Below are 14,689 nucleotides of genomic sequence, written 5' to 3'. Positions count from 1 at the left end.
TGTAATGTTTATTGAGAAATAAATATTGGCTAGAACATGGGGTTACCTCCCCTGCTCTTCTATAAAATAGTGCCATGGGATCTTTCATGTCCAATCTGAGAGGACAGCTGGGCCTCAGTTAAACATCCCATCCAAAAGCAGGCACCTCTGGCAGTGCACAGGAGTGTTAGTCTAGATCTTTGTGCTCAAGTCCTGGGTTAGGACTTGAACCCACAACTTTCTGACTCACAGGTTTACATGCTACCAACTGAACCACAGCTGATGCTTAACTAATCAAATAAATTAATGAGGTTACATAGACATGGCTGGACAGATGGTGTGTTATAACCACAGCATAAAATCATAGAATGAGAGAATAGTTTCAGTGCTGTTGGAGACTATTTGGCCTTCTGTGTCCATGCCAGCTCTCTGCAAGAACAACCCAGATACTCCCACTCCCCTGCCCTTTCCCTGTAGCTCAGCAATTTTTTTCTCATTAGCTGCAATTGAATCTGCCTCCAACACACACATTCGGGCAGTGCATTGCAGATCCTAACCACATGCTGTGTAAAAAAGTTATTCTTCATTTTGCTGTTGGCTGTATTGCCAATCACCTTAAATCGGCGTCCTCTGGTTTTTGACTGTTGCACTGATGGGAACAGCTTTTCCTTGTCTATGATATCCAAACCTGTATATCTTATATTCTTCTATCAAATCTCCCCTCAATCTCTGTTGCTCCAAAGAGAATAACCCCAGCTTTTTCAACCTAACCTTGTAACTAAGAACTTCCATCCCTGGAACCATTCTGGTAAATTTCTTCTGCAACCTCTTAAGGATCCTTGCATTCTTCCTAAAGCATGGTGATCAGAACTCGATGCAATACTCTAGATGGGGCCTAATCAGATAGAAGAATTTTCAATAAGACATTCAGAGTCAAAACCACGGAGTGTAATTAGATTAAAATTATGTACAGAAAGCGAAATAAAGAGAACTAAAGAAATATGGGATTCAGAGAGAAAGGTAAAGGAGACAGGAAAGAAAATGTTAAAAAAATTAAACTTAAAAAAGAAATCCACCACAAATTAAATCCTGAAGGTAACTGCTGCAACTTTATGCCCTTATATCTGCCAGCATCACTCCTCTCCTCAAAACACCAATCTTTGATCACATCATCCTTGCAAACTAACATCCCATTTTCAACCTCCTTTTCTTCTCCAAATCCATTCCCATCTATCCTGGGGCTTCGTGTTTGAATTCCTGCCACATTAACAAAACAGCTCTTATCAAAGTCCCAAATGACATCCAATGTGACTGTGACAAAGGTAAACTTTCCCTCCACATCCTTGGTTATCTGTCTGTAGCATTTGACACAGCTGACAACGCCATGCATTCCAATGCCTCTCCACTGTCGTCAAGCTGGGTGGGACTGCTCTTAACTGATTCCATTCTCATCTATCTATTTGTAGCCAGAGAATCATTTGCAATGGCATCTCTTCCTGCTCCCACACTGTTATCTCTGATGTCCACCAAGGATCTATCCTTGGCTCCCTCCTATTTCTCATCTATGTGCTGTGCCTTGGCAAGATCATACAAAAGCACAGTGTTAGTTTTCACATGAACGCTGACAACAATTGGCTCTACCTCACAGCCACCTCTTTCAACTTCTTTACTGGTGCTGCATTATCAGATGGCTTATCCAATGTTCAGTACTGGATGAGCAGAAATTTCCTCCAATTAAATATAAAAGACCCCACTACAAACTCAGTTCCCTAGCTACTGACCTCATCCCCATTCACGACACCAGTCTGAGATTAAGCCAGCCTGTTAACAACCATGGTGTCACATTTGATCCCAAGGTGAGCTTCTGATCTCAGATTCGTGCTAGGACAGCCTATTCTGATCTTTGACTACGCCCTTGTCTCAGTTCATCTGCTGCTGCAACCCTCATTCACACCTTCATTACCTCTAGACTTAACTATTCTAATGCACTTCTGATTCATCTCCCACTTTTTACACCGTAAACTTGAGGAAATCCAAAATTCTGCTGCCTGTGCCTTAACTCACACTAAGTCCCATTCCCTATCACCCCTGTGCTCGCTGATCTAGATTAGTTTCTGATTAAACAAGGTCTTGATTTTAAAATTCTCATCCTTGTTTTCAATTCTTTCCATGGGGTCACCCCTTCCTATCTCTATAATCTCCACCAGCCCCACCACCCTCCAAGATATCCACGTTCTTCTAATTTTGGCCTCTTGTGCATCTCCAATTTTAATTGTTCCACAATTGATGGCCATGTCTTCAGTTGCCTAGACTCAAAGCTTTGGAATACCCTACCTAAATCTCTGTCTTATGATCTTTTTTTTCCTCCTTTGAGACAGTCCCTAAAACCTATCTGTTTGACCAAGGGCAGAATATTCTGCTCGGCATGCGGGCGTGCGCCCGACACTTCCAAGTGTAAAATGATGCGAGATGACATCGGGTGAGCACCCTGACATCTTTGCGCAGTGTTGCGATATTTTGGTTGGCGGATGTGTGCAGGAGTCGGCTGCGTGCCTGCTGACAAATGAAAGGCCTTAATAAAGGCCATTAAGAAGCTAATTAAATTCAAATTTACGCTGCTCGCTCAACCTAACAGTTGGCAGACAGGCGAAAAGGCCAAGCGGCCTTTACATTTTTTAGGAAACATTTTTATTCCCTTTATTTATTTTTTTAAACAATGCTTCATCTCCCTGAGGCACAGAGCTGCCTCAGGGAGATTGAAGTGCTCTTTCACAGGCCTTCATTGGCTTTCTGACCGCCACTGCTGAGCACTGCTGCCAAGAGCAAAATCCTGCGCCAAGCTTTTGGTCATCTGGCCAAATATCATGTTATATGACTCAGCGTTATACTTTGTTCTATAATGCTCTTGTGAAGTGCCTTCGGATTTTTCATTATGTTAAAGCACTATATACATATAAGTTGTTGTTGTACTACATAGATTTTAATGCTCAGACTATTAGCAATGTATTGCTATTGCGCCGCTTGTGAAGGAGCAAGTTAACTCAGACAGCAAGTTCTGGATTTCCATATTTAATTGCATGTGCAGAATCCAGAAGTTACTATTAGATTTACTCCATAATAACATTAACTGATGATGGCCTCACTACTATTTTAACTCAAATTCCATGCCATTGTTTTAATTTAATTTGGAGGATTTCTACTCGCTTGTGGTTTCTATTTTTTTTGCTTGTGCTGGTTGTCTTGTTAATGTTAACTTAGTCCCATGTCATTAATCTATGGTAGTGTTCATTTGGGAGGCTTAACAATTCTGATATTACTGTAAGTCTGCAGTCAATCATTAGAAAACGTGTGATCGGTATATTTCATATGTTTCAAAGTATGTTTCAAAGATGATATAAAATACTTTTATGGAGCACATTAAAAACATTGGGGCTGATGTTGCACTCAGTCCATCCTAGCAGCAGAATTGCCAAAGCCCAAAACCCAGTCTTGAGATATGGCAACCTGTCATCTGCATAAACAATGTGGGCACATTGGTGCTTTCAAAGATGTATGAGTCGCACCTACATTGATATGCCAGTACACAATAGAGTAGGATTGCCAACTCTGATTAGACATTTTCCCGGAGGTTTCATCAAATGACCTCCTGCCTCCATCGACCCTGTCCAGTCAAACCATTTTTCCCATCTCCAATATTTTTATAACTAATAAAGAGAAGTTTGCAAGAATAATTAAAAATGTCTTGAAGGCCTGTATGATCTTCCTTCCTGCTTGCTCTTAGCAATGTCCAGGAGGTTAACCTTTAATTCTGGAAACTCCAGGACAACCCTGGAAGGCTGGCAACACTAGTGGAAACGACCAAAAGCTACTCTGCTACAGTTGCCAAGGGCCCTCCGGTGGTTTTGAGAATTAAAAATATATACAATATTTCACTTCTTAAGAGAATCCTAAGCTTAAAAAAAGGTAGTTACATGTTTAAAGAATCAACCACCTTTTCTTAGTGAAGATTTGGGGCCTTTTAGAAGATCTCATTTGGCACATGCGAGTTGTCAGCTGGTAAGAGTCCACTGAGGCATTTTATTGGCAAACAGGTGGCTCAGAAATTTCTTAGACTTGTCATAGAATCACACAGTGCAGATAAGGCTCTTTGGCCCATCGGGTCTGCACCAACGTGTGAGAAACACCTGACCTACTTACCTAATCCCATTTACCAGCACTTGGCCCATTGCCTTGAATGTTGTGACATGTCAAGTGCTCATCCAGGTACTTTTTAAAGGATGTGAGGCAACCCACCTCCACCACCCTCCCAGGCAGTCCATTCCAGACTGTCACCACCCTCTGGGTAAAAAAGTTTTTCCTCACATCCCCCCTAAACGTCCTGCCCCTCACCTTGAACTTATATCCCCTCATGTCTGACCCTTCAATTAAGGGGAATACTATCCACCCTGCCCCTCATAATCTTGTACACCTCAATCAGGTCGCCCCTCAGTCTTCTCTGCTCCAATTAAAACAATCCAAGACTATCCAACCTCTCTTCATAACTTAAATGTTTCATCCTTGGCAACATCCTGGTGAGTCTCCTCTGCACTCCCTCCAGTGCAATCACATCCTTCCTATAATGTGGTGACCAGAACTGCACACAGTAGTCCAGCTGTGGCCTCACCAAGGTTCTATACAACTTCAACATGACCTCCCTACTTTTATAATCTATGCCTCGATTGATAAAGGCAAGTGTCCCCTATGCCTTTTTCACCACCCCACTAACATGCCCCTGAATATAGGGGAGAGTGGACTGGAGATCTGGCGTAGCCCCCCTCAATGCCTGCAGTGAAGAAAACAATAAAGGATCTCAGCAGAACCAGGTCCTGCCCCAGCATCCAGCTGTACGTGGTAGATCTGGCTCTCCTCAGCCCTGGGCTTAATTGGAATTTTGAGCTCAACATTTTCATGACTATTAGTGAAAAATGAGAGTCAACCTATTATTCAAAAAAATGTATACTATTTAAATTTAATATGGTGCTTCTTTCATGGTTTATTTAATTTTTTTAGCTTCGTACTGAAAGATTTGTAGAGGAGTTGGAAAGCTATGCTAAGCAAGTGGAAGAGTTCTACACTTTTGGAGAACTGACAGAAGTCAGTCGGTATCTACGAAAGGCTCAAACGTTAAATGCGAAACTGAATCAAGCAATGGAGAAGGTATTGGGTTACAGCTTCTTCAAAGTAGTAATGAAAATAAATGACTATAAACTTATCCATGGGTGTCAAAAAAGAATAAGTGGTGTTTCATATTTTATAAAGCCAGTTAATGTTTTTTATTTTATGAAAAAATAGCTATATTTTGTTACAAAATTATACTACATATATATATAATATATATGATGTCATAGCAGTATATAGGCTGTAGATAATTTATGGATGTGACATTGTTATCAGGTGCAGTCTGACTTGTACATGGCTGTGATAGTCTCACAGTCAAATAGCTTAATGTCACTTGCTGTCAAGGCTCCTCATGCCTATGGAATGACATGCCACCCTGCTCAAGGAACCATCCCACAGGGCAGAAGGGGAGAAAATTAAAAATAATTGAATTACTAAATTCACTGCATCTAAATGGCGAGTGCTGTATGAAAAAAAAATCTTGGTAAAAGATACTAACTATTGTGTGAAATATTTGACTTATGAGAAGTTGGTTACTATTCCAAGTGCAAAATGCATACTGAGGAAATATTTAGATTGGGGATCTTTTTGGGCCCATGGGCAGTAAGTAGGATGGAAGCAATTGCAGGCCTCTAAATAAATTAGGCGGCCTGCTGGCATGATTGTATATGTTGGGAAGACGGTTCTCAGAGGTACTGAGGAGATCCCAAATAGGGTGTGCTTTCAGCCAGATTTTTCTGGAGGAGGAGGGAAATGGGAGGCAGGTCCATTTCTGGGTTGCAAACCCACCCCTGACAGGAACCAGGAAGCGAACATAATTTTGACCTAGGCGGGGTCCTAATTGGTCAGACGACAGGCCTGATGGCCAACTGGTGACCAGGGGGATGTGAACGGAGTCAGGCTACCTCGGGACCGGGCAAAATTTAAAGGAGCATGAGCAACCATTGTTATGGCTGCTGTTTGAAAGTGAGGAAGAAGTGTTGACAAATGGTAGAAAAGAAAGTTTGAAATACTGTGAGCTGCCTCTCATTTTTCTATTATGAAGTGAAACCATTTAGGAGAGTCCCCTTTCTTAATGGGAAAGTAAGAAAAACTTCTGCAAGTCCCTTGTTCCCTACCTTCACCCTACTTGTTCAGAGCTACGCATAAATGTTTCTCAAAATATTTTGGATGAAATATGGAATGCTAACCTTTGTCCTTGTTCTTGGATTTGTGTACAGATGTAGGTGGGAAAATGTTACAATTGAAAGAAAAGTAGTGAAAGCAAAGTGTTATCAGCATTGAACTTTGCAACAGTTATGTTATAAATGTCTCCTTTAGCGTAAGGTGAAACAGAATGTTTTGGTTAAGGGGATAGGGGTCATACCGTTGCATGGGGACAGGTCTACGGAATCTGGTTGTCATGGGGAAAGACACTCAAACTGAAATTTATTGAAGAATAGCTGGCAGTTTTCAACCTTGCTGCTTTTCTGAGATGGACACACAGGGGGCGAGAGAAAGAGAGAGAGATGAAAGCAACTACTGCTGTGAAGAACAGGGTAAAATTCTTTTTGTGTTCGCACCAAGTAGGATGCTGGTGAGTGCTGGTTTCCTGTTCGAAGAGAAGAGGACAGAACAGTCAGGACACTCCTTGCTGATGCTATTCTCTGACTAAGCCAAAAACACATTTGACTTTTGTAAGTCTTCAGCTCCAATGCCACAATTGCCACAATGTCTCAGCAGAACGGGAAACAAGGAAGCCGGGGCAGGGCAGCACCAAGATTCTCTGATGCTGTCCTGGAGGCCTTGGTTGAGGCCATGAGAGAGAGAGGAAGGACATCATCGACCCAGATTCAAAGAGGATGCCATCTGCCCAAGGCAAGAGGGCATGGCTTGAAATAGTAAACATCATTAGTACCGGGGAGAGTTCTGGTGGACATGGATCCAGTGCAGGAAACAGCTCAGTGACCTATTATAATCTGGCAAGGTGAGTGTAACCTCCAACAAATGGCACAGATCTTTGAGTATAAGCCCTACATCACTCACAACAGCTGAGGAGACACAGAACATATGCTGCTCCTCAACTTTGAAGGAGGTGTACACAGGACACTCACTCACCCATCGGAGAATCTTTCAACCATACTGCTTCTGAGGACATGCCACCATAGACAAATGCTGTTTCTAACATTTTCAAAGAGCTGATCTTGACCATGAAAGATTGCAGTGTGTTATCTCACTTTCTCTCTCTCTTTTATCTTTGCTGGTGAAGCAGGCACATAACTGTTGAGAGAGGGCCAAGATGGGTGGATGGGAAGCCTTCATAATTCACTAAGGGCCACTGAGGAGACCGCTATGGAAATAGTTGGTGGTGGTGAGACTGTCATTCCCAGGTGCACATGGTTGTTGAAGAGGCCTATACATGTGTTTTGGAAGGGAGAATTTGTGCCACACCTCATTAGAAAGTATGCCGAGCATAGGTGATGTGGAAGGCATCATCACTGCAGAGCATTCAGGTCTCCAAGGCTAATTCTGATGAACTCTTCCTGTGTTTCCCACAGGTTTCAGTGGCAATGCATGAACCCCTTCTCCAGAGACATCCCTTGGACACAGGCAGGATGCAGAGATGTTCAAGTATGCAGCATCACATCTGACTAGCACACCATTCACCAGTGCTGACACTTTCATCTCAGTGAATCCTACCACGCAGTTAGATACAGTGGCACTGGATGAGTAGTACAGCACCAAGTGTCAGAGGCTGAGACTCGGAGGAGGGAGGACAGTCACAGTAATGCTCAGCTGGGCAGCGATTCAGGGCCTCTTCAGTCACAACATGGAGGGTGTTTCTTGAAGCAGCAGCAGCTGATGTTCTCTCACCTGTTAGAGCTCCCTGAGGCTGTACATGATAGTGGGCTGCAAATGGGGGAATCTGTGGGACAGATGAACTCCATCATCCCTCTTGGCTTTGGGAGCATGAGCCCTTCCAATAAGAGGGTTGCCAACCTCTTGGAGAACTATATGTGACAGGACTTGGAGCGCCTGCAGGAGCAGTATCCTGTCATGCACAGACCCTGAGTAACCATGTCCATGGAAAAAAGAAGTGCTATGCAGGCTGGACAGGCCAATCGCTTTGGTGACCAGTTGCATCTAATGGCAGCCTCCCTGAAACCATCAGCAGTGTCCAACAAGGGCTGAGGAATTGCCAAAGAGGATGAAGATGTCACATTTCACGTGGTCCCGTCATCATCCTAAGCTTGCTTGGCTCCTCTGACAAAGGAAGCATCAGTGCAGCAGGACACAGTGATGAGGGCTGCCGTTGCAATGATGCAACAGAGCAGTCTCAAGAGGCGTCTAGGGGTCTATCCATGACGAAGATCATTGCACCATCATCTCAGCTGCTAGGCCAGAGAAGTGGGCAGGCTCTCTTCGCCTCCTCTGAGATAACAAGCCACCACTTGATGGAAGTATCTGAGTGCATAGGGCACTGCATTAGGCAGATCACTGAGTGGGTCACCCTGGTGGATATGTTGATGTGCACTGTTGATTTTTTTGTTCAAAACGGCAATATGTAAATAAATGAAATGAAAACAAAAAAGGCTGGAAAAACTCTGCAGGTGTGACAGCATCTGTGGAGAGAAATACAGTTAAAGTTTCAAGTCCATATGACCTGCTGAGTTTTTCCAGCATTTTCTGTTTTATTTCAGATTTGCAGCATCTGCAGTCTTTTGCTTTTTATTAGTGTGAATAAATGAACTTATTGTTAATCAGAAATGCAAGACTATGGGTGGAATCGTCCCAGATTTGCACGAAGTGCTGTAGCAAGCGGGAACAAAATTGTTTTACCTGCTGGCCGCAATGTGGGTTTTCACACCGTATCATCCCATTCCTGGTGGGTCTCACCTCATTAATAATACATTCACAGGAAACGTTCCAGATTGCTGTTGAGCAGGTTTGGATTTGCCCACCCTGCCGCGACCGCAGCGCTTCCTTGCTCTGGGCACCATATTTAAAGTGCACCAGAGCGCATGCTTCCTTCATGTCTCCAGACCAGGACTGCTCCAGGCGACAGATGGCCCCAAAAGCAAAGAAGACAGCAGCCCCCAAATTCAGTGATGCCTCTCTGGGGTGTCTGAATGACATAGTGGAAGGTGGCTGCGATGTCCTCTACCCCGGCTCTGGCTGCAGGAGGTCCACCAGAGTCACCAATCCGGCCTGGGAGGCGGAGGCAGTGGCAGTCAGAGCCACTGGAGCACAGAGGAGGTCAGTCATCCAGGGCAGGAAGAGGATGAATGCTCCCATCCATTCTGCCAGGGTAAATCAACCACCTCATTACACTCAACTCACACACCCCCAAACCCATCACACCTCAAAGGGACAACAGCATTAGCTGTAACAGACTCCCTCGCATCTCCATCATGCTCATATCCTCTCGAGCTGGTGTCCTCATCCCATCCATGGCTCTGCTCAGCACACAAAAATTCCACATAGTGCCATGCATCCTGCTTACACTTTCCATCTGTTTTTGTGCAGGAGATGCTGGCTCACAACAGCAGGGAGAGGACCCAGACCAGGGGTGGAGTGGCCTACATTAAGCCCCTCACTCACTCGGAGGAGTGTGCCATTGCGCTGACTGGTGAGGATGTGGACCGTGCCTGCTGTGACGGTGAGGTCAGCGGCATACACCCACATGAGGATCCTGCACCACATCATCCCTCTTTCAACACAAATGTCAGTGCTCTTTCTTTTGCTTGTGTCTCTGTTGCCATGCACTAATTATCTCTACTTTGGCTCACAGGGTGTTCTGCCACGTGACCGACATCCTCAGCCTGCCAGTCCCTCAGATCCATTTAAATCCTCACCTCCAGCTAAATGGACACCTTCTCCACTGAAGATCTGGAAATAAGCAGCCTGGAAGACCCATCGGAGCATTTACCCACATCCTCCACCAGCGCAGAGACACATACCTCGTTGGGACCAAGATCTCGAGCAGGCTCGAGTTCACAATCTGATGGTCACCGCACGGACACTTGTCCACAGCAGGAAGTCGCAGGTTCAGCCAAGCGCCCCAGCACTTGGAAGACTCAGAAGGGGCATTTGCGAGATCTTAGTCAGATGAAGAGCCTCTGGATTTGGCTTTCCAACTCATCATGGAGAGCCAGCAGAAGGCAGGGGAACATCATGCAGAGCTGTTGGAAGCCCTCAACAGTGTGGTATGTGAATTGAAGGAGTGCGTCCTCCTGCTTTCTGAAGTGGTACCCACATGTGTGTGTACGGAGGTCTCCGTGGGAAGGATGGCAGACACCATGGAGACCCTCGTCCATCAGAACGTGGAGATGCGCGGAGACCTGCACTCCATCGTGGTAGCCATGGGTGAGTTCCTGCATTGGCAACGCAAGAGGGAAACGGGGCACCTTGATGTCCCTCGAGGTGCTCCTTCCCCTCAAAGAGTCAGGCCGGGGCTCTTGGGCACTTGAAGGGAGGAGAAGGGGCAACTGGACACCCTGGATCATCCACTCATGAATCTCAGAAGCTGTCCGCTCTCTCCGAGTCCCATTTGTATCAGACCCCTTCAACTTTGTCCTCTGTCACCGCAGAGGGAGCAGCTGGCTCACAGGAGGACAGTCAAAGTAACCCAGGGCCCTCAAGGCCTCGGCTCTCCAGAGGACGCATGCTGACATCACCAGAGGCATTAGGGCCAACCGTAGCAAAGGCTGTTTCCACCCCTGCTGCAGATTTCAGGTCAGCACCTAGAAGAAGTGATAGGCCTAGATAAGTTAAGAAATTCTGATCATAAGTGATTGCACGGGTGAACACATTTTGTCAGTTTATGATCTGAAAATATATTCACTTTCACTGAATAATGTACACTTGTTTTTCAGCTTCATTGACAGGCTTCATGAGTCCTCTCACAGCATTCCCCCCACTGGCAGTTCAGCTGCACGCAGCTGGACCACGTCTGATTCTGGAGAGAAATGTGTGTGTGTGGCAGGTCCTTTTGGACCCTCGTGCAAACACTGTCCCACACACGCGGAGCCTTCATCCATCACACTCATCTTACTGTCTTGAGCATTTTCAATGCTGCCTGCTGGGGCTCTCCCATTCAGTTGTCCATCTGAGATGACCTGCATCTCCGCCCACCCACTGATCACACTCCCATCAACACTTGGGTCCATCCAACATGAGGCTCCACTCACTTTCGATTTCGACAGTGATAGTTGTGATCAAGCTTTTGATCAGCTCCCCCTTTCTTTCTCTTCCCCCAGTCACCAATGTCCTTTCCCCCATCACTGTTGACCCCCCCGGCATCACTTTCTATCTCCCCACTATCATCTACCATCCCGGACCCATTTCTTCCCAGTATGTCCAGGTGAATGTGCACGTTCCCAACTTCTTGAGAATCCCACCCCATCCACATTGACCTTCCTAACCACCTCCTAGTCTCCAGCAACCACCCTCACCGGCCCTTCTACTGCTACTGACGCACCCTCAGCTTCACACCCTTCCAGCTCACTGTGCCTCCTCCCATTCTCACCATTCCCTCCTACCACGCTCACCCACAGTTTGCTCCCCAGTCATTGGCTCCACAGAGCCCTCCCTTGCACGCTTACCTGGACCTCCTCCATCCTTACTCCCTCCTGCCTCTGGACACCTTCCCCACTCCGAATTCCCTCCTTTCCCCAGATACCTTCCTCCCCTTACACCTACCTCCCCACTTGCGCGTTCTCCCCCGTTGCACCCTCCTCCCTATACTCCCTCGCCCCCCTCTCCCAACTTCACCCCTCCCCCTGACACCTTCACCCACCCCCCCACCCCCCCCGCAACCTCACTCCACCCTTAATATCTTCATCACCCACTCTCACATTTAGTCTTTCTTGTCTCGCCCACCCAGCCCTCCTCGCTGATCACCTGTAGCATCTTATGGCCAAGACTGTGATGTTCCGAAGCAGACTTGAGACATCAATGGAGACCTCCTACCTTCCATGAGCTGTTTGTGGCAGAGCCATGTCCATGAGAATTCACCCAGCATGTGATGCATGTGTTCCTCCAGGGTCTGGTAGTTGTAGGGCTCCATCTTCTACTCCTCCAATGCCTGTGACCTGAACAAGGCCCAAATGGTAAGTCCCAACTTCTGCATGTCCAGGCGTATTCTGGGCCAGCGTGTTTTCCTGAGGAATCACACTGGCCTCCAGCAAGATTAGTGTTCCGCCATGGCAGACACTATCGGATGACCCTGCTGTGCTTTCACACTGGTGTGAAACTGATTTTTGATCTTCTTTCCATATTTTCCCGCCCGCCCCCATCCATAATGACACCCAATGCCAATGGGGCCAGAAAATTCCAGCCTATGTTAACTTTGTGCAAAGCAGTCATAACAGCGTGTGAACAATACAGGAGCTCTTCAGCAGTGACATTGAAGACTCCAGGCAGTAGGCCAGCTCTCTGTGATGGTACGATTCCAGAATCTTCACACACAGTTACCATTCCTTGTGTCAGTGCAGGCTTGAACCGTTCACATCCATATGAAAAGTCCCTCAGCCCTTGGAATACATTAGCTGAACCTTTGCTGATATTCCCTCACATTTGTAGCTTGCTGTCAAGACATCGTTCTGACACCCGGTGTGGGCACCTGGTGGTTTGGCTGGACTACCTCACGCAGCAAAAGGTTCTCCCTCTGCATCCCCATCCTCTCCCATGTCCTGCTTCTCCTCTTCGCCCATTGAAATCAGTCCTGCCACTGTACTTGCAGCATCAAGGTTCACACCTCTTTAATGGGCTATATTGCAAAGAATGCAATACTCCATGACCATTCAGGAGACACTTGCAGGTGGGTAAAGCAGAATACTACCTGACCGATTCAGACGGCAAAAGCACGTCTTTAGCAGTCTAATGGATTGCTCAGTGGAGTTGTGTTGAGCAGATCGCTCTCACTGTAACAACCCTGTGCCAACTGTAACAACTCTGTGCCACCGTTTCGGTGAGAAGCCATCTCCTCAAAGGATAGCCCCTGTCCCCTTGAATCCATCCACGGACTTGGGGGATCAGATGGAATAGCAGTAGAAGGCTTGATGGCGGAGAATAAATGCATCACGGCAACTACCAGGGAAGCATACACACATATGAAGGAAGCCCTTCTTGTGATGGCAGACCAGCTGGAGATTCAGGAATTGGTAAGCCTTCCTGTTAATAAACCTTTCTGGTCAGTCATTGGATGCTTTAATGGCAACAAGGATGAATTGAACAATGCCCTGCGCTTGGGAGAATCCTGGCATGGCAGCAAACCCAGTGCCTTCTGAGCCTGTGATAACCCATCTGTGAATATGATGTGTTGTCCAGCTTTGGTGAAGAGGGCATCTGTCAGCAGGGTGATACAGAGGTGTGCAACAAACTCATAGGTTTATTTACAGTTCGGCGTGCAGGCACGCTCCTGACACGCACGTGCGTGAAATAACGTGTGATGACGTTGGGCGAGCATCCTGATGTCATTGTGCGATATTTTGGTCAGCGGGCACGCATGAGAGTCAGCACCTGCTGACAATTAAGAGGGCTATTAAGCCCATTAATCAATTAATTAAATTAAATATTTCACTGCCTGTCCAACCTTACGGTTGGCGGGCGGACAAATAGGTCAGGTGGCCTTTGTATGTTTTGCGAAACCTCATTCACAGGTGGGATGAGATTTCCAACAGTGACTAAAAAAAAACTTTTAAACTCATTTTTCACAGTCACATGTGTGGACATGTTTTCCTTATTTTTGAATCTTTATTTTTCATTTTAAAAATCTTCAGCTCCCTGAGGCAGCACTGTGCCTTCAGGGAGCTTTCACTGAGTGCATAACCGCGCATACGCAAACTTCAGCACTTGCGTTCTTTCTGCCCCCACCCTGGCAGCACTGAGGGTCTCAGCGCACGTTTCATGCTGATTGGCCGTTACTTGGCCAGCCTGCGTGAAATCGCGGTCAGGGCCCGATTGCAGGCGGTGGTTGGTTTTGCGGCCACTCCTGGGCCCGCCCGCTGTGCCAGCCCAATGAGGGGAAAATCCTGCCTTGAGATACGACAGAGGACTGCAGCTAAGCCTTGAAAGGATCCAGCAGGGGAGGAATTCAAGGCCACAGTTACTTTGACTGCCCCTGGCAGGGCATGGCCATCAGTGGTGAGTTTCAGTGAGCTCCTCACTGACAAGGGCACAGGTATCTCTGACCATCTGCCTAGAGAGTTTTAGTGTACTTCAGCACTGGTTCTGAGTCATATTTGGGTAGCTTTGCCTTTGCCTGTAGATCCTGTGCTCACGGTAGTATCTCCTCTAAATTAAGGGGTCAACCATTTTAGACTGAGATGAGGGGAGGTTTTTTCACTCCAAGGAATCTTTGGTATGCTCTACCCCAGAGGGCTGAGGATACTCAGTGATTAAGTATGTTTAAGGCTTAGATCAATAGATTTTTGGACTCTTAAAGAATCAAGAAAAAGGGGGAAGGTGGGGTTGGGGTCAAAGATTAGTCATAATCTTACTGAATGGCGAAGCAGGCTAGAGGGACCATTTAGCTTATTCCTGCACTTGTCTCTCATGTTCTTATGTTCTC

The 14,689-nt window shown here is 46.3% G+C and overlaps 1 protein-coding gene across 1 annotated transcript in view; it reads left to right on the top strand.

Moving 5' to 3' along the window:
• dnah7 (dynein, axonemal, heavy chain 7) overlaps window positions 1-14,689 on the top strand; it is a 616,407-nt gene that overhangs the window by 123,552 nt on the left and 478,166 nt on the right. Inside the window, exon 17 of the mRNA XM_041200170.1 lies at window positions 5,029-5,175. Coding sequence (XP_041056104.1) covers window positions 5,029-5,175 — 147 coding nt within the window. The remainder of the gene's footprint in view (window positions 1-5,028; window positions 5,176-14,689) is intronic.

The sequence above is a fragment of the Carcharodon carcharias genome, chromosome 12, assembly GCF_017639515.1.
Source record: "Carcharodon carcharias isolate sCarCar2 chromosome 12, sCarCar2.pri, whole genome shotgun sequence".
Lineage (NCBI taxonomy): Eukaryota > Metazoa > Chordata > Chondrichthyes > Lamniformes > Lamnidae > Carcharodon > Carcharodon carcharias.
The sequence above is the reverse complement of the archived record's forward strand: the minus strand, read 5'-3'. Positions and strand labels throughout refer to the sequence as shown.